Here is a 27,417-nt window from a genome sequence, read left to right on the forward strand (position 1 = left end):
CAGTTGAGCCGCAGTTCACTTGCTTAACTGCAGTAACTAGGTGTGGCACTACATAGTAAAGGGAGCCAACTGCTTCTGCACCATTTACTAAGTGGTGCGGACACTGTACAGCTGAGTGGCTGGGGTGCCTGGTTTTGGCAATCAGTGACTGATAACTTATCTTGTGGATAGCTCATCAGTCTATCTTGCCTGGAAACCCCCTTAAATAAACAACTGTATAACATAGTAAAATGTACAGGGAGCTGTTTAGCTGTTTGGTAGAATATTCCTTTAACACATTATTAGGGTTTTAAGTATTGAAGAAAACCAGAATATTCTAAAAAGAAAATAAAAGGCAGTGATCACTGGGCAGACATATTTTCATCAGTTGTACAGTTCAGATGTACAGACTCCCACCAATTACTAAAACGAAGAGGCAAGTGGCCATGCACTTCTACTTGGTCGTGCTTGGAAAGCAGCGTACAAATTTACAGGAATACTATATACTATAAATCCGTTCAATATTCACCCCACTCTCCAAGCAGAAACAAAAAGGAATAGCACACCAAGAAATTATGCCCCCTTCCCCAACTGGTGGAGGTCTCGGTAAACTTCTGACCAGTGGCGTAGCGACCACAGTCGGGCCGCTACCACCGCACTTCCCCCTCCCATTTCCTCTTGTTACTGCAAGCAGTGTTTTGCTTGCGATCACAAGAGGCTGGCCTCCCGGCTCTGTCCTGTCCCCGGCAGCACACACACACACCAGTGAGCTCAGTGTGCGCCGGGGAAGTACTTCCGGCACAGGGAGCGTCTATAACAAGCGCCCTCTGTGCCAGAAGTACTTCCCTGGCGCACACTGAGCTCCCTGGTGCGTGTTCTTCCGGGGACAGGGGCCAAACCGAGCCTGCAGGAGAGAAGAGCCATGATGGGGGAGCGAGTTGTTAGGTAAGTTGTGTTTTTTTTTTGTTTCCTATCTGCTTTGCACAGATGGGGGGGCAACATAGGGGGATAACATGGGGGCATCTATGGGGGGACAACGCAAGGGGGCCATCAATAAGGGGGACTACACGTGGGGAGTTTACAATAGGGCATTCACGTACTATAGTGGTCTACACAGAGGGGGGCATATACTATAAGGGGGAGTCACACAGAGTCAGTCTACCAACCAAATGGGGGCACAAAGGGGCCAGTACAGACGTGCAGTTTGTAGAGAGATGAGGATGGTGCCAAAGTGAGGAACCTAATATGTTTATCTGGCAGATTATGTGGATTCGTGGCTCAGAGAAGTTCTCATAAAGGCCCAGGGCAGATGGAGAAGATGAAAAGGGAAGAACTCTGATCAGAGAAGACATCCCCTGTGAGTCACTAAATAGAACTGCACTGTAATGTATATGGAGTACAAAACCTGTGTAGAGCTAAGGCTACAGCTATCTGACTGGATAAGGTGATCGTGATCTGTGTACAGTGGATTATTCAGTAGCAGCATAGGGGTTAGTCAGTATGTGGCGGTGTTAGTCAGTATGTGATGGTAATATTTGTTGCTTGCAATCTGGTACTGTGTTTTAATGGATTTAGTATACTGGATTTGGTCAGTAACAATATGGTGGTGATGGTAGTGGTGGTGGTAATATTTGCCCCTTGTATACTGATATTATTGGCAATATTGGTCTCAGTAAACAGGATTTGGCTAGTAACAGTATGGCGGTAATATGTATAGTGATATTTCCATTATACTGGTATTATTGGTCATATCGGTAACAATAGCATCGCTTGGTCGAAGAAGGGGGGCCCAAGTTGACCTCTTGCACCAAGGCCCAAGAGACATTAGCTATACCCCTGCTTCTAACTATGACATGTTAGAATGTTTTCAAAGAGATAGTATCCCTCTAAAGTCATTAAGATAAGAATGGTAATCTATATGATGAACTGTGACCAACTTACACTGCTGATTTGGAGAGAAGTGAAAATCCTCCCATAACCAGGAAGTTAGACAAGGTGGAACAATACCTACAAACAGACAAATGACACAATATTCTATTAAACTGTAGTTATAATAGCTGTCCTTTCTTTGTAAAGAGCTACTAGACAACATAAATACTACAACAGTGCATTGATGGGGTATTTATACCATGCAGAGTGACACATATAGCTAGAAATAAGTAAAAAAAGGAAGCACACTGACTCTGTATAACTATCCAAGAAGATATTTGAATGCTCCAAAATGGAAAGACTTAGTGCGTCCTTGGCTCCCCGGAGGAAGTTGCTGAGTGAGGTTCCGTGCTGGCCAATCAGGTAGCAGAGTTTGCAGAACTTCGTCGCCATGTCCTGCAGAAGCTGGACTGTGGTTATAGAGCCCAGGTTTTCTAAGATTTCAATAAATAACAATTATTAGAGAACTACTGATAAATTACTGATAAATTATTGGGTGTGCATTTCAACACAGCTTACAAATTACATACAACAATAAGGTTATTGTGTTTTCTTCTATTCATGTAACATAAAATATGTTTTTTTCTCCTTTGCGCTAAAGGGGTGTTGCCATCCCACCCTGGTCCATGACTTAACATATTCAAAGTGACCATCATGCTTTCTGTACTTTTTCTGTAACTTCAATGGACTTCATGATTATTGCAACACTTTAATTCAATGTGACAAAGGGCACTTACCTAATCCTAAAAGAGGTCTAAGTATCTGAGACTTCACGTCACTCAGATGGCAATAAAAGTTCCTCTCAGTGGATGCCAACTCATGGAGATTCCCAATATAACCCATCATGTTTTGGTCTACAAGTGCTAAGCAGCTGTTGGATCCAGCAAAAATACTAGAGATGTATCCCAACTAAAACAAGAGAAAGATTTACGTTAAATGAATTGGACACAAGAAAAAACTGACAAAACATTGAATAACCGATGAAAATGTTAAAACAAAATGTAAGTCTTTTACAACTGAGCAAAATAACTTAACAAGTCATTAGAAGTTACTGATCACAGTGGGTTTCACTGCGTACACTCGCACTTATTAGGAGACACAGCCGGAGAAAGACCGTGGAAGCCATATCTACAAAACTGCTCTGTCCATCAATAGAAGTCTATGAGACTATCTTAAAGGTCAGAACAGGCGGCCAGGAAGTGGATGGCGCTGCTGCTGCTCTCTCTCCCTGGCTATATCTCCTGATATTAGCAAGTCTCAGCAGCAAGACCCAGTGGGATTAATACCTTTTGAAGTGTTTTGAAAAGTTATTTTTAGTGATCGGTATCTTTAAAACATTTACATAGTAAAATAATTCTGACACTGCATTTGTATAAATATGTATGTTACAAGGGAAATTACTTCCACAAATATATTTGGAGTGTCACATTTTTGGTCCTTTTTTAGTGTTTTCCAATATAGAGGACTAAGTTGCATCCCCTATATTGTGTACTGTGCAGTGTCCCAACTAATTTCCATACCCTAGCTATGTTCACAAGTGACCTAAAAAAAACCTTTTCCTGTATGTTCTCACCCGAGAGCAGTCTGTCAGCTCAACTGGTGCCTGCACTGAGTCAACACCGCTGGTAATGTCCGCTGGTGATGTTCCAGGTCCACTATAACATACAATGGGCTGGTATTCATTTTTCCCATGTGCCAAAAAGACAGAATAATCCTGTGCCGCAGCTACACTCCACACAGTGCCATCTTCATATACCTATTGACAAGGACATTAATAAGAAAACATTTTTTTAATACAATGGTCAGTAGCTCAACAGAAGAGCAATCTGGCAAATCTTATTTAAGAAGAGTGGGAATGCTATCATGTGAATTGCCTTTGAATAGCATGTATACTGGTAAAGGATCCTGACGTACATGCTATGCGTGTCTATGTGGCTCAATTATTAACCTTAAAAAAGGGCAATCAGTTTGTTTGACTTAAGATGAGCTGGTATATGGTATTTCATGCAGTTTACAGTTAACTGTGCAGTTTACATTTGTGTTCTACAATAGGACCCTTTAGGCAACAATATCTGCTGTATGACTGCACAGGATGCCATAGAATAGGTGATAAATGCATGATCATTAGGAATTCCACCTCCATTGGGAATTGTTTTCCTAAGCACTCTCACAGCCAGTCTTATTGTCACACAAGTGCACTACTGCCTCATTCATGAGGACCCTCAGCAATAATACATTTATCCTATGAATAAGCCACTGATTGGCTAGGTGGCCAATTCCACATGCTGCCTGAAATGTTTTGTGCAGAGGGATCAACGCTCTGATACTGGCAGAAGCAGGAAAGTGAGGGAGGTATAGTATAGCAAGTTTTCTCTATGGCATCTGGCTGAGCTCTATGAGAAAGAGAAATGACTCCCCAGAATACCCCTTTAACAAGAACCAAACCTTGGCAAGACGTGGCATAGTTGTTGGTGACTGCATGTGACCAAGTTGTCCTGAAACATTACTTCCCCAAGAATAAACCTGTAAATGAAAAAGAAAATATTAACAAGAAACAAACAATAAAAAAAACTATTAACACATCTGGAGGCGATTTCAATGTACCCAGTCCTCCTCCTCCTCGTCATCTGCCAGGGGAGGGTCAACATACTACCGTACATAAATAAGACAGGCAGCCAGTCCAGATGTATTGCACCTTCCCGGGATGAAAAGCATATAACAAAAATGTCCACACTTTCAGACGGTATTGTAGGGGGGGTGCTAGTATGGCTCTAAAACTAGTTTTGGGGGTAGAGTGATTGTGGTTTGCAATTCTGAACGTGGCCATATAGACCAGTGTTTCTCAACCTTTTCAAGCCAAATACCCCTATGTGACGCAATAATAATGCCACCTGCGGACAGATACAGTGCCCTCTGCAGCCTGAAAAAATGCCATTATTAGTTTGCCCTGAAGCCACATAAAATGCTAGCTGTAACCAGGTATAGCTATATGCAATGTTCATGCAGCTAGGTATGCACCTTTGACAAAAATTCCCCATGCAGCCAGGTATGCCCTTTGTAGTCAGATAGGTCTCTTACAGCCTGATATGTCCTCTGCAGCCAGGTATGGCCCTTGTAGCCAGATATAATGCTGCCTGTAACTAGATATGCCTCTTGTAGCTAGGTATAGTTAGATGCAATGCTTTATGTAGCCAGGTCCCCTGCAGCTAGATATGCACCTTGTAATGAGGTATTCCCCATGCAGCCAGGCATGCCCCCTGCAGTCAGGTATGCCCCCTGTACTTAGGTATGCCCTTTGAAGCCACATATAACACTCTCTGTAACTAGATATACCTCTTTTAGCCAGGTATAGCTAAACGCAATGCTTTATGTAGCCAGGTATGACCCTTCAGCCAGGCATGCCCCCTCGGCCAGGTATGTCTCCTGTGGTCAGGTATAGCCAGATATGCTAGTTTAGACAAAAATGGCCCCTGCAGCCAGGCATGCCCCTTGTAGGAAGGTATGCCCCCTGCGATCACAGTTTGCCCTTTGTAGCCAGGTATGCCACTCTAAATATAACACTGTTCAACAGTAAAAAACATAGGGGCAGATTAGTTAACTGCGCCCTTGGCATACTGCACGGATATAACTAGAGAGTTCCGCAAAAATTCTGCGCCTTTTCCATGGCATTAGCCCTGCTCGCATGATGGGCAGGCAAGGGGGTGTGTGGTAAGGTGGGGAGGTGGTGTGCTTCAGATATTAGATACATACCTTTCCCGCTCCTACACTGTCCCAAGTAGATGCAGCTCTGGTCTCTGCTCTCCAGGGCTGACATCTAGGCAAGGATGAGCATTCCCAACAGCTTCCCACACCACCACCGATACTGGGTGCTTCTTTCGGCAGCTGTACTCAGCTGACAGGTGCTCCCTGTGCAGGGAACGGGAGATTTTGTGCGCCAGGCGAGTGCTGCAGTTGCTCTTTAGACAAATCCCTACTGTCCTGTACACAGAGCGCACATAAGCTAAGTACAGCTGCTGGTAGAGGCCAAGTGCCGAAAAAGGTTATATGCTCTTCCTACCTATGCCCCTGTGCTGAGGGAAGGAAGGAGAATGGTGGCCCCAGGAGCAGTGTTGATTGGCACTCCAACACACTGCTGAATGCCAGCTATGCTACCAGTCAACAAAGTGCCTGCACCACGTACGGCAGGTTGAAAAACATTAACCCCTTCAAGACTAAGCCTATTTGGGCCTTAATGACCAGGCTCATTTTTCAAAATCTGACCTGACTCACTTTATGCGCTTATAGCTCATTGATGCTTTAATGTATGCTAGCGATTCTAAGATTGTTTTTTCATCACATATGGCACTTTATATTAGTGGCAAAATTTGGTCACTACTTTGTGTGTTTTTTGTGAAAAACATCAAAAGAACATGAAAATTTTTTTAAAAATTAGCATTTTATGAACTTTGAAATTCTCTGCTTCTAAAAAAAAAGTCGTATCACATAAATTAGTTACTAAGTCACATTACCAATATGTCCTCTTTATTCTGACTTCATTTCATAAACATGGAGCAAAGTATTCACCATTAGGCCGTAAAAAAATGGAAAATTAAAATTTTCCAATAATATATATGTTTAGATTAAAGTTTCTCATTTTCAAAAGGAACATGAGAGAAAAAGCACCCCATAATTTGTAACGCAGGTTCTCATGAGTAGAACGGTACCCCATATGTGGGCATAAACCACTGTATGGGCACACAGCAGGGCTCAGAAGGAAAGGAGCGCCAATTTGCTGGAGCAAAACCGCAGCTAGTAATAGTTATTAGAAGAGCGCAGTTACTAAAACAAAATAAAAAAAAAATGAGATTACAGGTAATGCGGGGTGGTTACGGACATTCTGGGGTGGTTCCGGGTAATCTGGAGGTGGATACGGTCAACGTGGGGTGGTCACGGGCAACCTGGGGTGGTCACGGGCAACCTGGGGTGGGTACCTGTAATCTGGCGTGGTTACGGGCTACGTGCGGTGGTCAGAGGCTACGTGCGGTGGTCAGAGGCTACGTGCGGTGGTCAGAGGCTACGTGCGGTGGTCAGAGGCTACGTGCGGTGGTCAGAGGCTACGTGCGGTGGTCAGAGGCTACGTGCGGTGGTCAGAGGCTACGTGCGGTGGTCAGAGGCTACGTGCGGTGGTCAGAGGCAACGTGCGGTGGTCAGAGGCAACGTGCGGTGGTCAGAGGCAACGTGCGGTGGTCAGAGGCAACGTGCGGTGGTCAGAGGCAACGTGCGGTGGTCAGAGGCAACGTGCGGTGGTCAGAGGCAACGTGCGGTGGTCAGAGGCAACGTGCGGTGGTTGTGTGCAATCTGGGGGGTTACATGTAATCTGGCATGATTACGAGCAACCTGGGGTGGTTATGCGCAACCGTCAGTGGTTACGGGCAACCTGGGGGGGGTTACAGACAATCTGGGATTGTTACGGATAAAATGAAGTGTTTATAGGTAATCTGGGGTGGGTACATGTAATTTGTGGCGATTACGGACAATCTGGAGGGGGTCACTGGCAACGTGTGGTGGTTACGGGCAATATGCGGTGGTTACGGGCAACGTGCGGTTGTTACGTGTAATCTGGGGAGTTATGTGCAATCTGGCATGATTACGGACAACCTGGGGCGGTTACAGGCAACCTGCGGTGGTTACGGGTAATCTGGGGGGGGTTAGGGGTAATTTGGGAGTAAACTGCAATTATTACTATAATAAAAAGTGTGTGTTTTATTTTTTTTGTATGTTTTTCACTTTTTGTACTTTGCACATTCATTTTCACTATATTACTATGATTACTGTGATATTTTCTATCACAGTAATCATAGTTCAGTGACAGAGACCAAATTGGTCTCTGTCACTTTAAAATTTTCAGAGTTGGCTGGTTCTGGAGCGCATGCGCACTTCAGAAGCAGCCTGGACGCCGAGGAGGAAGGACCTCCCTGGATCAGGTGAGTATATGGGGAAGGGGGGTGACTGGGGGAAGGGGGGTGGGGGGCGACTTGGGGGACGGACACTAACACTTTTTATCCCCTGTCACCAATCATTTATGGTGGCAGGGGATAAAAAGTGCACATGGCACAAGCGATCAGCGGTATATAGAATATACCGCTGATCGCTTGTACTGGGACCCCGCAGGGGGGTCCCCGATCACTGCCCCATGCTCTCCGCTACCTCCGGTGGTGGAGAGCATGGGGCTTTGATTTATTTTTACATTTCCATCTTGGATGTGATGGCCGCCGGGGGAGGGGGGTTAGTGACTGCCCTACTAGGGAGGACTGGTCTGGGGTCTGTTTTGACACATTTCATCTCCCCCCGCCGTGGATCCACGATGGGGGGAGATGAAAGGCAGTGCAGCGCCGGCCCATTAGTGATCGCCGTATCGGCGGTCACTAAGGGGGTAACTGCCGAGATCCGGGCACGGCCCGGATCTCGGCAGTTGCGGCGGGTGCCCGGCTATCACTGACAGCCGGGCCCCACCGGGGATGACAGGAGCGCCCCTGTCATCCCGAGGACGTACTGGCACGTCCATCTGCAGGAACGGGCGTTCCGGTACGTCCTTATGCGGCAAGGGGTTAATATAGAACATTCCCTTTGTTTACAATAACAAAATATATCATATAAATACAGAACACAAGAAAAACATAAATGCTACCTGAGCTTTGGCAGTAAGGGCAATAGAATGATGGCTACCAGCTGCCAGCTGAACCACCTCTTTGCCATCCATGCTGCGGACACAAAGAGGCTGTAACCTACAATAGAAAACAATTTAAAACTGAAATTATGGCAGAAACTATTTAAAATGGTTACCATCCAATACATAACATAACTGGGTCACTTACCTTGGCAAAACATCTCCATGCCCCAGCTGTCCCTCTTTCCCTCTTCCCCAACTCCAAACTTCTGTCCTTAGACAGGGCAGCAATACGTCAGCTTCACCGCTGTTTGTAGGGGTCAAGGCAACCGTTCTCATCTTTGCTCTTCCAACTTTTCTTAGCAACCTTGGGGAAACTATACAGAATATAGTAATAAAGGTTATGGCTTATGTTAATAAGCTTTTTATACGGTCAATCACTTTGCTAATTGACATAAAAGAAATCTGTAACTTTGCATAAATACTGTATTACTATATAACCCCCCCCCCCCCCTTCTGCCATTTCCAGGGACAGTATATTATGTTACTCGTCCCCTCTCCTTCCCTCTGTAATGCCTCACCTTGGGAAAGAAGTCCCGGTAAGGAGAGTCTTCTATAGCCTGCTTCAGCCTCTTCCTCTCGGATATCCACAAGACTGGAACTTTTCTTGCCTTGCATAGATTCTAGCTTCACTTGCTCTTCCCTGCTGTCCTTCAGCCCCTCTTGTACAACATGTCCTAAAGGATTCTGGACTCCTGCATCACATAGAGATCCAGAATAAAAGTTCATCACTTTCTTAAGTGACAAAGCTCCAGCTTCGCATGTAGCTGCTACTCGGACGCCAACGGCTGACGCACAGGACACAACAAGGCTGTTGAGAGCGGATGTTGTGGTAGTCGCAGGACTCAACAGACAGTCAACTACATCTGTTAACTTGTGCTCTTTAGTCTAGATCAAAAGAAAAAGAACATTCATGGTTCCATTATATTTCTAGATAAGAAAGCAGCGTGGGATGAAGCCCAACATATGACTAAATATATAAGTTACAATGATCTTGTGAGCACTGCCATTATGTCCATGACAACATCATTAAAGAGGATGTACCACCCGGTACATCCTCTTTAACCTGAACCCACGGATCGATCGGCACCAGCACGGGGAAGCCGGTGCCGCGGTCCTTTTTTCGGACCGCCGCCCTTCCCGAGCACGGCACCGTTCGATCCAGCGGAACCGGCCGGTGCTGAAGCACTGGAGGTCGGCCGGCCCGCCCCCAGTGGGAGGGAAATCCCTCCCCTGTATGACGCGGCTCCATTCATTCTAAGCGAGTCGCGTCATACAGGGGAGGGAATTCCCTCCCACTGGGGGCGGGTCGGCTGACCTCCAGTGCTTCAGCACCGGCCGGTACCGCTGGATCGAACGGCGCCGTGCACGGGAACCGGTCCGAGAAACGGACCGCGGCACCGGCTTCCCCGTGCCGGCGCCGATCAATCCGTGGGTTCAGGTTAAAGAGGATGTACCGGGTGGTACATCCTCTTTAAGAGCACAGCCGATAAGCACATCCTGGCTTCTGATCACAGATAATTCTGTTCCCCATAGCAAACTGTTTAGAAAAAATGTGATAAAGCAAATGCAGTGTGTGTCAGAGGGAAAGCACTGTCAGGCCATCAGTGCCCAACAACATGACTGCATGGGTGCCAATGAGTTACCATGCAGATGCACAGCCTAAAAGACTAACAGTCACCGAATGCAAGGGAACACGCACACTCTTCTTTTACTTTCCAAATTTCTCCAACAAACAAGTAAAATCACTTAAAATACAAAATCATGTACCCTGCTGGCGTCCAAGAAAGGGTACCCCCAAACATACAGCTAGCTCCTCCTTAAAGAGGCCGTGGAGTGTGGCAGTATACGTGGGGTGTTCTTTCACCCCCTGCCTCCTACACATGGTGATATAAGTACTACAAATTTTTGAATAACGCATTATTCTCCATTATGTATGTCATCAATAGCTATTTGTAAGGGATACATGTTGTGTGTTCACTGGGGCTAGCTGTATGTTTTCGGGGAAGCCTTGCTTGGGCGCAAGCAGGGTACATGATTTTGTACTTTAAGTGATTTTAATTGTTTGTTGGTGGTTTTTCTGGGAGGCTTGTCTTCCTTCCACCTGCTCCCTTTTGATATTTTGTATAGAATGATCCTTAATAAAGTTTATTTTTGATATGCAGCTTTTATGTGCATATGATGTTGCTTTGCTTGGTGACCTTATCCAGAAGAAGTCCTTCTTCAGCTGTATTTCAAAAAGCATTCACTGAGTCCACAGCAAGTAGCAAAGCATCAACGTGGTACTTCCATTCTATGTTTCAAGGACTATGCCCTTTTTCTCAAGCAGCTTATATATGGTGCTATGTATATGCGTAATCTTTACTAAAAAGTGAGACATTTGGAAAGTAAAGAAGTGTTGGTACGTGTTCCTTTGCACTCAGTGACATGACACCAGGTGTGGAGCCACCTGTGTTTTGACATGTAACATACACCCAGGTGGTGAATGAAGAGGTCCAGTTTCTATACACATAAAAGATTGACAGGCAATAACTAAATACTGTATTCCAAAACATTATAGATGCAGTCAAAAGTTCAATACCCCTTGGGGATAACAAGCTGAGATGATAAGACCCTTTTAATTGATACAAGATTACATATCCCAAAACAGTACCAATTAAAGCTAAAACTCACTAACAAAAATCAAGTTCTTATATTACTTTGTTTTATACAAAAAAAAAATTGCATATCCTGAAGGCCCAAAATAGGCCGTATCCTTAAAGGGGACCTATGACAAGATGAAATGAACAGATACAGCGCTCGCCTGACTACAGCTGCCTTTTTGTTTAAAGGGGTAGTGCGGCGCTCAGCAATTATTCACAGAATAACACACATTACAATGTTATACAACTTTGTAATGTATGTTATGTCTGTAAATGACCCCCTTCCCCGTGTCCCTGGAAGTGTGGTGCATTATATACACCTGACGTGTGTCGACCACCGTCTCCGATCTTCAGACAAGGACGTCCTCTTCGGGCGGCCGGCCGAACTCCTCCGACTGTCCCTAGTGCTGGCCGCCCTCTGCAGCGTCATCAGATGCTCAGCCACCATTGGCTGATCATAACTGTGCTCAGCCAATCACGGCTGAGCACCGTCATGACGTGGCAGAGGGGGGCCGGCATCAGGGACGGCAGGAGCTGTTCGTCCGGCCTCCAGAAGATGACGTCTTGGCACAAGATGTCGGACGGGCGCGACGCGGATCAGGTATGTATAATGCACTACACTTCCAGGTACACGGGCAGGGGTGGTGGGACACGGGGAAGGGGGCCATTCACAGACATAACATACATTACAAAGTTGTATAACTTTGTAATGTGTGTTATTTTGTGAATAATTGCTGAGCGCCGCACTACCCCTTTAAGTGAACAGTTGGGGTCTCAGCACCCAGAATCGCAGCGGATTTGACTAAATGAACACAGCATTACATCCGCACTAATCCGCAGCAGATTTGATGCTGTGTTCATTCATTTAGTCAAAACTACTTCAGATCCGCAGCAGAAAATCCGCTGCGATACGGTACATGTGAAGCTACCCTAAACGTTCTCATGAATCACTGACATGGCTAAACCTTTTTAAAGGGAAAGATGTTCTTTAAAAGTTTAAGTTATGAGAACCAGCAGGAAACAGTCGGTTGTCACAACTTAGCAGTTATTTCTATTTGGTATTATGGCAATAGGGTGCTCTTTTCTTGTACAATATATTACCTTTGAGTGATCTAAAGCTGTGGTGTGTGGTGAGGATTCCTCTGTGGACTGGTTAGTGTCAGACTGTGCATCCATGTCACATAAGGGCTTGTCAGTATTACCGTCAATGTCGCTTTCGCAGATGCTTGCCACATCTGTGCCCACCTCTGTCTCAGAGTCTGTCAGTTTTGAACCGCAGATGCTCCCGTCCTCTTGAGTATCGGAGGAAAATGAAATCTCTTCAACTTTGGAAGTTTTATTCTTTAGGGACAGGGGAGACTTACTAGTCCTTGTGTCAGGTTGGGATTCTGCTAACATTACCCCAAGTGGGCAACAGTGAGCATCAGAAATGATGACATGGTCTTCCTTCTCCGTCATAGTTATTAGCAGCTCTCTACAATGGTTGCATCTCTCTGGTACAGGCTTTATATCTTGTGCAAGAGGACACTGCACCAGAGCCAGGCTGTGAAACGCACCACATACCACCTGAAGGACAACACGACCTGCAAGGTGTTCCACCTTTTGAGGCTTAGTTACAGGAAAGGTTGAAGTTATTAATCCAAGCTGACAACCACTGCCCCAGGCCCAGATTTCCCTGCTGATGGACAATGCAAGTGTGTGCTCTTCTCCACATGACAGCTGTAAGATCCGCACCCACAGGGGTGGTGAGCTTTCCTGGTCTGTTATGGTGACTGGTATAGGTTCTGGCACAGATGGGCGGTTGGCAATTGCACATTGCCCAGCAGTGTTCTCACCCCACATGTACACCACTCCATTGTCAGTCACCGCTCCATTGTGATAACTTCCAGCAGCAACACATATCACACGATGGCCACTCAATGCTTTCTCCACTAAAGGAACATCGCAGGGAATGTCACTTGTATTCTCCTTCCATGGCTGTTTTCCAAAGCTAAAGACTTCACCATCTAAATGGGAATAAATGGGATACATTGAAGTAAATGTGATTCCACCTAGCAACAGAAATGAATGACTGATCTCAGGGACACCAGTATTATACTGAGAGGATTTCACTGCAGAACCAAGCATTAAAGACACCATCAGAAGTAGTGAGTACACTGAGAGAATCCACATACCGCTTGTGAGCAACAGTCCATGACTCCTTCCTAGGCTGGCGTGTAGCACAGCTCGTGCTCCCAGTCCATGGAATCTTAGTGGTGTAACAGGGGATGACCCCACCCGCCATACATACGCAGCACCTCTTTCTTGAGCTCCTTCAGATTCTTCAGAACTGAAAAAATTCAAAACGTTTGCTAAAATGACAAATCTGCAGCAAATTCTATAAGTCTTAGGCTATACAACAAGACTCCTGTCATAGAGATTACACAATATCATATAATGCAAAACACAGGTTTTTCTGTGATGTTCTATACGTGTGATTTAGCTGTGTAGATTTTACTTTTTTTTTTTTTTTTTATTACAATCTGAACTAAAATGGCGTATTAAAGCCATGTTACCCTATTGGGAGGTCTGTGCAGCTGCATTCTGTATTCTAAACTGCATATTTTGAGGAATGTCACTTCATAAAGCTATAAAGGACTTAATGTTAACTTAAAATCAAGTTCAACCTATAACCTTACAGTGATCCAGAGGAAGGGGAAGAAAAGGACAGAAGTAGAGCGCTAGTTGTATTCACTTCCTGGTGAATAAACCTGCAGAAATCAGGGAAGGATGCCATCTAGGCCCAGTGATTTGTGGATGATTTTAAAGTGGCACAGTTACATGTATAAACTTTATGTACCAAATAGTAAAAGGGTAATAAAATGACAAAAAATAAGCTCAGTAAAAATGTAAAATAAAGCAACTTCCTTCTATAAATCTCAATTTCAACACATTGTCAACTCAGTGCCAACACCCTGCAAGGAAGAGGTGCTCCATGCCACATGAAGCGGGGACCACAGCTCTCCATGACCAGAAACAAGTAACCCGGGTGGTAATGGCGACCCCTGACGTTTAATAATTGAAAGGAAAAGTTGGTCTATTTTACAATTTCTCAACACAGAACATGTGGGGTGGTTGATGAGTAATGCCAAGTATGCGCTGCCTTTGGCCTCACTTTCATATGAAGGAGATTGTGATGCAGTTTATGCTAAGATGCTGGTAGAGGGGGAAGTTGTTTTTATTGTAAATGTATGGCCTGGACCCGTGTGACACATACCTAAAAAAGCTCACATTTACTAATCAATCTAGGGAAAACCATGACTATTAATACAATCCTGAGCCGGCTATACACTACAGATTTTGGTTTGTGAATTTACAGGCTGTTTGTGGGTGACGTCTTTCTGGATAAATGTAACAATACATACATTTACACAGTACATTTCTTTACTAATGTCTCTATGTTACTTTACATGCAATAAAATGCATGAGTAAGCCCCCACCCTAGAAACAGCACGGCAGCCGTGAAGGAACGCCAGCTCCACCGTCTAATCAAAAGTTTTTCTGCTGCTACTCCGTATATGCTTTACTTGCTGCAATATAGCTGGCTATTCTCTTTGCCGGAATAGGAGTGCAGAGGACCTCACCCGTGGGTGATCAGGCGTTGCAACATGGATAAAAGGAAACGTATTCCAGCAGTCCAATAAAATCCGGTATTTATTGTGTTAATTCCATAAAATCGTTACATACAAAAAAACGCAGAAAAATGCGAGACGCGTTTCGGCCCACTCTGAGCCTTGATCACAGCATATGCATAACAGGCCGGTTCAGTATGTAGGGAAAAAGAAAATGATTAAGAAAATGAAAGGAAAAGAAAAATTCAAAATCGTGAGTTTATTCTGGTTTTCTGAATGTAAAGGAACATAGAGACATTAGTAAAGCTCAGGACAGCATTATACTGGTACATAAGAACAAGGTTGGTGGGGCTGGATAGACCCATTACGCTTTGGCAGAGACATTGGGGGGAGATCTATCAAACATGGTGTAAAGTGAAACTGGCTCAGTTGCCCCTAGCAGCCAATCAGATTCCACCTTTCATTCCTCACAGACTCTTTGGAAAATGAAAGGTGGAGTCTGATTGGTTGCTAGGGGCAACTGAGCCAGTTTCACTTTACACCATGTTTGATAGATCTCCCCCATTGCTCACACAGGTCCTGCTTATAAACAAGTATACATTGAAAAGTCACATTGCTATGTGACTGAGTATCTATTGTAAAGGTTAGGTGGTCTATTGTAGATGCCGTTTTTCAGAAAGCTCGGTGGTACACAACTATCATGAACAACGTTCAAGTTATGACATCAAATGACCCTGGCAATAATATCCAATGACTTATCAACGTCAATGTATTTTGCTCATTTGGGGTCTAGGAGCTCAGTCCCCCCACCAATCCCTAGAATTAACTGGGAGAAGCAACTGGTTAAATACCAGTCAATATGCTAGCGCTCTGGAATTAAGGGTGCTTTATAAATAAATAAAATAATAATAATAAAGAACCAGAGTAATGGGTGTGATGAGATGCCACCGCCTTGTTTCTGCAAAGCCAGAGGGTCACAGGAAATATACCATTAGCAAACCATATCAGAAGGTAAACAGAAAACAAGATGACGGACAACCCATGTAGGCCAGTTATACTAGGTATACACCAGAATATCAACATTATGATCAACATTATTAACTGCACTATATAGACACATGTTCCTGCACTGCTTCCCAAAAGGGACAGATTCCTTAGAAAAAGGATTTCTATGGCCATATTGCCCTGGTCTAGTCTCAGTCTCCTGCATAGTCATCTTGTAAAAGGGACATCTGTCACTAAACTCATAGTATGACATAGACATCGAAAGCTCAATTCACGTAGTGAAGCAAAGAGAAAACAATGAAACTAAACAGATTCTACAATCAATAATTACAATTAAGCTAAATGAAGACACCAGAAAAGCTGACTAGACAGACTCGTCTGGTAAATGTATAATACAAGGTGTCCTAGCTTCGCCGAAGAAGGTTTTTTTGTGCTGCTAATTTATTTTAATACACACTGCGGACTAAAATAAACTGGCGCCAGACACTACAAAGCCTAAAATGTATTTGATTTACACAGCAAGTGTTAATGGGCTAGTCTAACAACATTTTTTTAAAATCAACTGGTGCCAGAAAGTGCCAGGGATTGGTCATTTACTTCTAATAAAAATCGCAAGTCTTCCAGCACTTATCAGCTGCTGTATGTCTTGCAGGGAGTGGTATTCTTTCCAGTCTGGAGAGCAGGAGGGGCTCTCAGGATTTGCTACTGCTCTGGACAGTTCTCGATATGAACAGAGGTGGCAGCAGAGAGCACTGTATCCCAGTATACACCACTTCCTGTAGGACATACAGTAGCTGATAAGTACTGGAAGACTTGTGTTTTTTTTGTGTTTTTTTAAATAGAAGAAAATTACAAATCTCTGGCACTTTCTAGCACCAGTTGATTTGAAAATAAAACAACACCTTTAATGCAATGTTAAATATCTCAAGTGCTTCCAGGGTATGAACACATCTGCATTTCTCTTTTAATTAGATTAATTTATTGAATGTTTTTTCTTAAACACAAAAAATAAATTTCACAAAACCCCCTTCCACCCACACCTCTATAACCCCTAGCAAACCCAACCCAAACTTTCTTGTGGAGGTAGTAAGAATCCGTATCAAGCACAATATGACAGACAGGAGATTGGCAAATGGAATATACCCCGGTTATATCCATCATGCAACAAATTGTGAAGCATCACAGGACTATATGCGTGGACAGGTAAATATGCGCTGAACGCGCGAAACAGGCTGTCGCCTGTGGAATGCTCTTGCCTACTAATGTCTCCCACTCTGTTCGGTGATTATATGCTGCAGTAAACAGACCTTAAATTAATGATACCTATATCTGGATATGACTGAGCACCCCCGAGGTCCACCGAAATTGTCCTTCATGAGTTGGCAGCTGTGCACACTCCACAACGCAGTGGATCACGAGCAAGGGAACAGTGCTGGGTGTTTCTTCTATAATCGCCTTATAATGAACCATCTCTCCCTTTAAACCCATTGTCATCATCTTCTGTATATTCCCAGCACTTGCACTATATAGCTAGCGTAGAGGGCAGGAAATCTACAGCACTGTACCCACAGCATCCATTGCTGTCAGCTGCAGCATACAACAGACACTCTACTGAAAAGTCCAGGATCAGGGACCACAGCATCTCAGTGGTTATAAAGAGTGTTCTCCCTCAGTCACCTCCTCCATGATGTCACTGTGCCCATCACAGTTATAACAAGACCCAACAAAGATTGTTTTTGTTTCTGTTCCTCCCACCCCCCTAAACCATACATCAACATTAGTGTTAAAATGAGAGTCTGACCCTGGTCTTGTAGACCTGTATATTCCCAGATAACAGCTCATTACTTGGATACAGATTCATCTTAAGGGCTCGTTCCCACTGAGGAAAGGTAGCGGAATTCCGCTACCTTTCCTCAGTGGGAACGAGCCCTAACAAACAGCAAGTTTATTTTACACAGCTATATGTGTTATAGATGTAGCTAGGCTGGACATTACACAGAAGACATACCTTCCTGTCTGGGTGTCCATGGGTTAGCAGGTCACATCCATCACAGTCTTTCTCTCATTGAGGTCCTTGAAATAATCTGTCTAGAAAAGAAACATAAAGCAGCAGTAAATACATTGCTACAATCCACAGTATTTCATAGCTCTGTGGAAATCACAGTGTCCCATGACTGATCATACAGTAAGCAGACCCTGCCAGCAGTGTACAAACATCCCTGGCACCAGCAGACCTGGGGGGAGAACATGCTGGAGAGCCACAGAACTCTGTTATGGAGGAGAGGGGACACACAGGACAGAGACCTCTGCTGATGGAAACTCTTCTAGCAGTGAAATAACAATGAACTTTCCCTACCTGAGGCCAGAGACCAGACAGCACAAGGAAATCGGAGCGCTTATAGGAGATTGTGATAAGAAATGGAAACTGAAACCTAAGCGTACGGCTGTGTGGATGAAGTGTCCCTATACATGTAGTCTCAGGAGACGGAGAATCTGATGCAGGAAAGGCTTATAATACCCATCTACTAGTAGACATTCTCAGAGAGTATTCACTACTCTGGCACCACACGTGACCTACTCAAGAATGGGTACTACCAGGGTGATGTCGCTTTACACAGATCTCTACTACTGGCCATACACATTACAGTGACATCAGCCAAGCATGTAATGTGTATGGGGCCTTCCAGTCCTCCCCTGATAGTTGACGTCACAGGAGAGAACAATACGACATGCAGGATTTCAACAAACCTAATCCCTTTGCTCACAAGCAGATAAGCCGACACCAGCGATGTGTCCCATCTAAAGGTGCGTTTCCATGAAACGATAATTGGCCTGATCGTACGATTAACGATGTCGGAGTAACAATTTTTTTTTTCCATAACGATCAGCGTTTAGACGGTACGATATATCGTACAGAAAATCGTTTTGCGATCGCTTAAGCCTGTCTCACACATTGGTTAAATCGGCGAACGACTGTTCACACGGAACGATCTGCGAATTTTTTGCGAACGACAAACGTCGATTTGATAACGTTGAAAGATCAAAATGAACGATTTCTCGTTCGCTGCGTTTACACGTACGATTATCGTTCGAATTTGATCGTTATCGCGCAAATTCACACGATAATAGTTACGTGTAAACGCACCTTAAGAATATAATAATAATGCTTTTATTTGTATAGCGCTAACTGATTCTGCGGCTCTTTATATAGTTTTGTCAATTGTACATGCATGGCCGTAGGCTGAGCACATGTGTACGTGTATAAGGTGACTGGGGGAGATAGCTGTCAGGCGCTATCTAAAATGTATGCACAAGTTAAATGTAAACCTAACCTATTGACACGATGGATATAAACAACCAAATGTCTGTGTACACAGCTGTCATGGCCAGCTATACACAGGGTTAGCTAAATTACCCTTCCCCAACTCAGTTTACAGGGCTCTGGAGGGGTCAGGCTGCTCCCAATAGGGAGGAAATTATACAATGGACACTTCAGGTGATGCCCTTCACATTTATTACAGTGTTTAGGACGGCATTCTTATGGTCCTTTTACACGGAACGATTGATCGGTCGAATTTGTACGATAACGATCGAATTCGAACGATAATCGTACGTGTAAACGCAGCGAACGATCAAACGACGAGCAAGAAATCGTTCATTTTGATCTTTCAACATATTCTCAAATCGTTGATCGTTCGCAAAAAATTCGCAGATCGTTCAGTGTAAACAGTCTTTCAACGATTTCCCCTATGTGTGAGATAGGCTTAAGCGATCGCAAAACGAATATTCTGTACGATGTATCGTTCCGTCTAAACGCCGATCGTTATAAAAATAAAAATAAAATCGTTCATTCAAAATCGTTAATCGTGCGATCGGGCGAATTATCGCTCAGTGTAAAAGTACCATTACTTATGTTACTATCTTACATGGTTTGCACCTGCCAAAAATGGAAAGACTACAAGGGTTCAGCGACATGGTCACAAAAAGGCCACGGCTCACTGATGCATGCGGGGAACATTTACTGTGATAGAACATGGGGGGAGGGGGGATTTATCATTACTCTACAGCTAAAGTTGTGTATATCTGTTGCAAATTTTGGTTTGCTCAACTATTTAATGTCTACGAAACACATGATACAGACAGATAAAAAGGTAGGTTTTAATGTCATTCGTGGTTGCACATCTTTCCCCTCCTCAGGCCTGGTCCACAGGCTCTTTTACACCATTCAGACAGCTGGTTGCTGGTGCGTCACTTATCTGTGACAAGAGATGGCACCAAGATGAACTGGGTAGAAGACAAGCTGGCATAGATACTATGATGATCGGGACAAAACTTCTGCTGGGTAATCTTGGGTCCTGGCATTCATGTGGATGACAAATACTCTGTACAGTGTTTAGGTAGGTAGTAAGTCCACTCTCCTATCAGTGGTATTCCATACAGAGGTCTTTATCACCAGTATAATACCCAGCCACAATGCTGAACACACAGGGACAGTAAGTGCAGTTACTACTAATCTCCTTCTGTCACCTCATCTCGTGCCTTAATGTACAGTGCAGTAATATATCAAGATCTAAATGTTCTCTGTGAAGCTGTGGCTCCTGGCTGGGCAGGAGGAGGGGTGGTGTGTTTCCATTGCTCTGTATTGATGTGTACTACCAGATCAATACAAACAGCAGCTGCAGAGCAGCACAATCATAAGATGCATCTCTGCCACACACGTCTAGCAGTGCTGACATAACAGTGCACAATACCACCATAACAGCCTAATAGACCTACTACAGGGAAACCAGCAGAAAATCCCAGCTAAGCCAAGTGTTAGTCAGCAGATCAAATATTTATAGCACAGGAGTGAGCGGCCCCGATCCCAACACACAGCGGGAAGCATAGCGAGGATGCAGGAGGAGGTACACAGCTCCAGTACAGTGCTCTAGATGTGGCCAGAGAGCTCCAGCACAGTGCTCTAGATGTGGCCAGAGAGCTCCAGCACAGTGCTCTAGATCTGATCAGAGAACTTCAGTACAGTGCTCTAGATGTGGTCAGAGAGCTTCAGTACAGTGCTCTAGATGTGGTCAGAGAGCTTCAGTACAGTGCTCTAGATCTGGCCAGAGAACTTCAGTACAGTGCACTAGATCTGATCAGAGAGCTTCAGTATGGTGCTCTAGATCTGGCCAGAGAGCTTCAGTACAGTGCTCTAGATCTGACCAGAGAGCTTCAGTACAGTGCTCTAGATCTGATCAGAGAACTTCAGTACAGTGCTCTAGATGTGCCCAGAGAGCTTCAGTATGGTGCTCTAGATCTGGCCAGAGAGCTTCAGTACAATGCTCTAGATCTGATCAGAGAACTTCAGTATGGTGCTCTAGATCTGATCAGAGAACTTCAGTACGGTGCTCTAGATCTGGCCAGAGAGCTTCAGTACAGTGCTCTAGATCTGGCCAGAGAGCTTCAGCGCAGTGCTCTAGATGTGGCCAGAGAGCTCCAGCACAGTGCTCTAGATGTGATCAGAGAACTTCAGTACAGTGCTCTAGATGTGGTCAGAGAGCTTCAGTACAGTGCTCTAGATGTGGCCAGAGAACTTCAGTACAGTGCACTAGATCTGATCAGAGAGCTTCAGTATGGTGCTCTAGATCTGGCCAGAGTGCTTCAGTACAGTGCTCTAGATCTGGCCAGAGAGCTTCAGCACAGTGCTCTAGATCTGGCCAGAGTGCTTCAGTACAGTGCTCTAGATCTGATCAGAGAACTTCAGTACAGTGCTCTAGATGTGCCCAGAGAGCTTCAGTATGGTGCTCTAGATCTGGCCAGAGAGCTTCAGTACAATGCTCTAGATCTGATCAGAGAACTTCAGTACGGTGCTCTAGATCTGATCAGAGAACTTCAGTACGGTGCTCTAGATCTGGCCAGAGAGCTTCAGTACAGTGCTCTAGATCTGGCCAGAGAGCTTCAGCGCAGTGCTCTAGATCTGGCCAGAGAGCTTCAGCACAGTGCTCTAGATCTGGCCATAGAGCTTCAGTACAGTGCTCTAGATCTGATCAGAGAACTTCAGTACGGTGCTCTAGATGTGCCCAGAGAGCTTCAGTACAGTGCTCTAGATCTGGCCAGAGAGCTTCAGTACAGTGCTCTAGATCTGGCCAGAGAGCTTCAGTACATTGCTCTAGATGTGCCCAGAGAGCTTCAGTACATTGCTCTAGATGTGCCCAGAGAGCTTCAGTACAGTGCTCTAGATCTGGCCAGAGAGCTTCAGTACAGTGCTCTAGATGTGGCCAGAGAGCTTCAGTACAGTGCTCTAGATCTGGCCAGAGAGCTTCAGTACATTGCATGAGTGACCACAGATGGAACAGGTTTTAAATAATCCTATTGTTTCTACCCAACTGTCACATTAGGACACGTTCACACACGGCAGAAACTGTTCTATGTGCAAGTGGCCTGGGTTACAGAGATAGGAGAAGCTGCACAGTTCTGGGTTTCAGCTCTGTCACACCCCATGCACACTGACCGTACTGTAGGAAGTGATACAGAATCGCCAGAAAATCCACAACAAATATGACATGTGATCATGGCCTAAAATAAAGTTTGTCAGCAGACACATTCAAGAATTATAGTGTGAATGCGGAAAGTATTACATACCATTTAATGAGAGCGACCAGAGACCCCAAAACAACCCACTGCCCTACACAGCAACAATGGCTACAACACGCCTGGCGCTGGCTACAGAACAGTGATGTGCCGCACATCAGCAGCTGTCACATATTCAGCTGGTGTAACTTTCTGGTGACTGCTGGGTCGCAGTAAATTGTGCATCAACTTTTATTATGTGCAGTACAGGTATCACCACACAGCCATCTGTGGTGCAACCCATTACAAACGTCCATGTGCACCAAGGAGGACTGACAGCCATCTTTAAATGGAAATGCCATAAAACCCCTTTTTTGCTTCAAAGGGGACACATTTCCCAAACAGTTCTTAAAGCAGAAGAATACAACTATTAGACTGCCATAGTGCTTGGGGGCAAAATTTTAGCTGTTCATTGATTTCCCAAAATGCAACCAAAAACAAAGACTGTAACCATAATCCTTCAATGTACCAGATATATCAGATACAGTATCTGTGACTTCTCTTCCTACTCGATGGGACTCAAAGAGCCAGGCTAATAGCTCTGGTATACGGCTGCATTGCTGCATCTGTATTATGGCCACACGTCCTGGCAATATGGCAATTCTGATGACCCAAGCTGACAGCTGTCAGTGATCAGATCCATGGTCAGGTCAGGAGCTGGGGCTGTAACAGGTGCAAAACTAAGGGTGCCTATCTGACAGATTATCTGCCAAAGGCAGAAACAGACTATAAACAGGCAACAGGTCATAAAGGAAAGCCTGAGATTCCTCCTCTTTTCAAATCCATTCCTGGCTTTGGCTTCAAATCTTTGGCAGATAATCTGTCAAATAATCTTTCTGTGTAAATGGGCCCTTGGTCTTTATTGGGCTAAGGGGGCCTTTACACAGAGAGATTCATCCGAGAGATTTTTGAAGGCAAAGCCAGGAACAGACTATAACTAGAGAACAGATCATAAAGGAAACACTGATTTTTTTTTCTCTTTTCAAATCCATTCCTGGCTTTGGCTTCAAAAATCTGTCAGAAAAATCTCTGTGTAAAGACAGCCTATGTCCCCACTGTGTTTTTGCTGTCCACCTAACGTATCCGTTTTATATGAAAAAAAACAAAACTAAATGGATGCAATTGTGTGCCATTAGTTTGAAATATGTTTTTTTTCCATTGACTTCCATTATTAAAAACAACAACAATGAAACAAATTTTTTTTAACACAAAGAAGCATACACAAAAACGTGGTTGAACGGACTGTAAAAACACAGTGCAAGCCTAGCCTTACCCATGTCATAGTGTTAAATGTTGGTTTTTTTTTTTTCTAATAACAAGGGCATTTCTAAAACGTCCCTGTCAGTATAACAAAATCTGACATGTTGCAGTGACCTGTCTGATCAATCAGTTTTGGAGTGCTCAGACTCTCACTAATCTCTAGTAGTGGTGAGCGGATCCGTCATAATGTTCGGGTTCAGCGACGTCCTTTGAACCTGAGTGCTCAGCGTTTGATTCCCTGCAGTTGCAGACGTTTAGGGTACAAACACACACAGCAGATACGCAGCAGATTTGATACTGTGTTCAGTTATTTAGATCTAATCTGCTGCGTATCGCAGCAGTAAATACGCAGCGTATATGCCGTGTGTGTTTGTACCCTTAATGCCGCAATGTTCAGAAAACTCTGCTGAACCCAAACATTTTGACAGATCCGCTAAATACTAATCTTAAAATATAGCAGGGAGAAGCGTTCATTTATGCACTTCACTCCCTGCACGAGATTAGCTCCATACGCTATACACAGAGAGACAGCGATCACAGGGAGCTGAATAGCATGCCTCTCCGGCTATATCTACAGGTTGGTGGGATGGGGATGAACATAAACTGATTAAAACTTTTGATATTTTTTTGCAACATATGAAAAGTTCTGTATATACTGACACTATATCACAGCAATATCACAGAGCGGATTCCTTACCAGCATGCTGCCCAGGCCCTCTATGGAAGTGTACTGCAGCGGAGTACAAGTGACTACCAGGACTAACATTACACATTCAGAATCAGCATCTCTTCATCAGCCCATTGATGTGCTACTGATCACTGTAATGTACAGCGGTTTGGGAGCTTATAAAGTCTCTAAAGGGGTTTCCCAGGATCTTTGGAAAGTGATCTAATGGCTGGAAGTGACAACCACCAGGAAAAAACAAAAAACATCTTCAGCGTCCTCTGCTTTCTCTGATGACATCACGGTTATAGTTTCCATACATGCAGACATCGCCAGTGACCTGCTGCAGCATCATGAGAACAATGGGGACACTGCAATAGGCCTGGCGGGGGACACTGCAACAGCGCTGTGGGCTGAAGGGGGGGCAGGTTTAAGGGTAAAGATTTTTTGTTTTTTTTCTCCTCACTTCCACATTTGGACAGCTTTGATGATCCTGAAAAAAAACCTTCAGAGACTTAGTCACCTCAAAACATACCCCCTAAACTGCAGCGATCAGAAACACCACATATAAGGCAGTGCTCCTGCCGGTCATGTAACTGCGCATTCTGCAGATATAGGGCACAATGAAGGCTGGTATAGTATCATTGTTCATCTAGGAGCGGCGAGGGCACGCACCGTCATCTAGGAGCGGCGAGGGCACGCACCGTCATCAAGGAGCGGCGAGGGCACGCACCGTCATCTAGGAGCGCTGAGGGCACGCACCGTCATCTAGGAGCGCTGAGGGCACGCACCGTCATCTAGGAGCGCTGAGGGCACGCACCGTCATCTAGGAGCGCTGAGGGCACGCACCGTCATCTAGGAGCGCTGAGGGCACGCACCGTCATCTAGGAGCGCTGACGGCACGCACCGTCATCTAGGAGCGCTGACGGCACGCACCGTCATCTAGGAGCGCTGACGGCACGCACCGTCATCTAGGAGCGCTGACGGCACGCACCGTCATCTAGGAGCGCTGACGGCACGCACCGTCATCTAGGAGCGCTGACGGCACGCACCGTCATCTAGGAGCGCTGACGGCACGCACCGTCATCTAGGAGCGCTGACGGCACGCACCGTCATCTAGGAGCGCTGACGGCACGCACCGTCATCTAGGAGCGCTGACGGCACGCACCGTCATCTAGGAGCGCTGACGGCACGCACCGTCATCTAGGAGCGCTGACGGCACGCACCGTCATCTAGGAGCGCTGACGGCACGCACCGTCATCTAGGAGCGCTGACGGCACGCACCGTCATCTGGGAGCGCTGACGGCACGCACCGTCATCTAGGAGCGCTGACGGCACGCACCGTCATCTAGGAGCGCTGACGGCACGCACCGTCATCTAGGAGCGCTGACGGCACGCACCATCATCTAGGAGCGCTGAGGGCACACACCATCATCTAGGAGCGCTGAGGGCACGCACCGTCATCTAGGAGCGCTGAGGGCACACACCATCATCTAGGAGCGGCGAGGGCACACACCATCATCTAGGAGAGCTGAGGGCACGCACCGTCATCTAGGAGCGGTGAGGGCACGCACCATCATCTAGGAGAGCTGAGGGCACACACCATCATCTAGGAGCGGCGAGGGCACACACCATCATCTAGGAGCGGCGAGGGCACACACCATCATCTAGGAGCGGTGAGGGCACACACCATCATCTAGGAGCGGTGAGGGCACACACCATCATCTAGGAGCGGTGAGGGCACACACCATCATCTAGGAGAGCTGAGGGCACACACCATCATCTAGGAGAGCTGAGGGCACACACCATCATCTAGGAGAGCTGAGGGCACACACCATCATCTAGGAGAGCTGAGGGCACACACCATCATCTAGTAGAGACCCTGCAGCGCCCACAGACAGTGCCCCAGGTGAAGGGCAGAGGACACAGAACTATACACCCCGCTGAGGTTATGCAGGAGGGACACATCTGAGTGTGGGGGAGTTGGGTGATGCCACCTGTAGGAGTTTATGGTGAACACACTGGTTGTCACCCAGCTGGGCAGAATGATGTCCCCCCAGCCCCCCATATACCAGCAGGCAGCAGGGCACTGTACACATAACGCATGTGCTGATGTCATCAGAGAAGTCTGCCGGTGTGTACTGCGGTGAAGAGCACACAGCAGCAGGGCCGGCTCACCTGTGTACAGTACACGGGACCGGAGCCAGGTGACACCGGTGAGCAGAGGTGATAGTGCTCCGTGCTCAGGAGACATAGGACCAGAAGTCTCCGAGCGGCCTGTGACTCCCCGGCTCCCCCGTCCCCCCTAACCCGCCTCACCTCACAAGGTTCCCGGCTGCGTTTCTTGTTGTTAGCCCCACTGACAGCCTGCTCGTGGTCAGCTGACCCAAGGGGCGGGCCATGGGAAACCCAGTGGGGGAGTGATCCTACAAAGGGGCGGAGCTAGAAAGACCAGGAGGTTGTAAACCACGTTAGGGAAAAGGAGAGCGACGGGGAGCTAAGAGGGACAAAAGTGAGTGGAAGACGAAGTATGAGAGACTATTAACCCCATCAGGTCCAAGACCATTTTTTAAAAGGAGTAATATCATTGGGGTGCGTCTATTTTTCCAGGTGTACAATTTCGTTACAGGTATTTTATTCTTGTGGTAAATTTTGGTCAAATATATTCAGTGTTTTTGTAAAAAACTCCAAGATTTAATGAAAAATTAATAAAAATAGCACATTTCTGTTAGTAAGAAAGATAGTCATGGCACATACATTAGTTATTCAGTCACATTAAAGGGGCTCTCCGGTTTATGTTCTTTTTTCTTTCAAATCAACTAATACCAGAAAGTTAGATAGATTTGTAACTTCTATTTTTGAAAAAAAAAAAAGAAGTCTTCCAGTACTTATCAGCTGCTGTATGTCCCGCAAAGAATTTTTTTTTAATATTTTGCATGTTGCGTTAGCACCCAGTGCTGACCATAGTATTAGAGACTATTAACCCCATCAGAACCAAGAAGCCACACATTG

General features: G+C 45.4%; 1 protein-coding gene across 3 annotated transcripts in view; it reads right to left on the bottom strand.

Moving 5' to 3' along the window:
• ALS2 (alsin Rho guanine nucleotide exchange factor ALS2) overlaps positions 1-27,417 on the bottom strand; it is an 80,160-nt gene that overhangs the window by 23,671 nt on the left and 29,072 nt on the right. The window contains exons 1-12 of one of the 3 annotated variants that reach the window (XM_069983290.1): positions 26,725-26,821; positions 17,881-17,960; positions 13,431-13,585; positions 12,358-13,262; positions 9,136-9,502; positions 8,763-8,931; positions 8,576-8,672; positions 4,354-4,431; positions 3,482-3,664; positions 2,646-2,817; positions 2,162-2,342; positions 1,921-1,986 (exon numbers count right to left, since the gene is read on the bottom strand). In XM_069983290.1, coding sequence (XP_069839391.1) covers positions 1,921-1,986; positions 2,162-2,342; positions 2,646-2,817; positions 3,482-3,664; positions 4,354-4,431; positions 8,576-8,672; positions 8,763-8,931; positions 9,136-9,502; positions 12,358-13,262; positions 13,431-13,585; positions 17,881-17,900 — 2,393 coding nt within the window. In that variant the 5' untranslated portion in view covers positions 17,901-17,960; positions 26,725-26,821. Of the gene's footprint in view, positions 1-1,920; positions 1,987-2,161; positions 2,343-2,645; positions 2,818-3,481; positions 3,665-4,353; positions 4,432-8,575; positions 8,673-8,762; positions 8,932-9,135; positions 9,503-12,357; positions 13,263-13,430; positions 13,586-17,880; positions 17,961-26,724; positions 26,822-27,417 lie in introns of those variants that run through there. The other 2 variants (XM_069983292.1, XM_069983291.1) reach the window with 2 other exon arrangements.

This window comes from Dendropsophus ebraccatus, chromosome 9 (genome assembly GCF_027789765.1).
Source record: "Dendropsophus ebraccatus isolate aDenEbr1 chromosome 9, aDenEbr1.pat, whole genome shotgun sequence".
NCBI classification, from domain to species: Eukaryota; Metazoa; Chordata; class Amphibia; order Anura; family Hylidae; genus Dendropsophus; species Dendropsophus ebraccatus.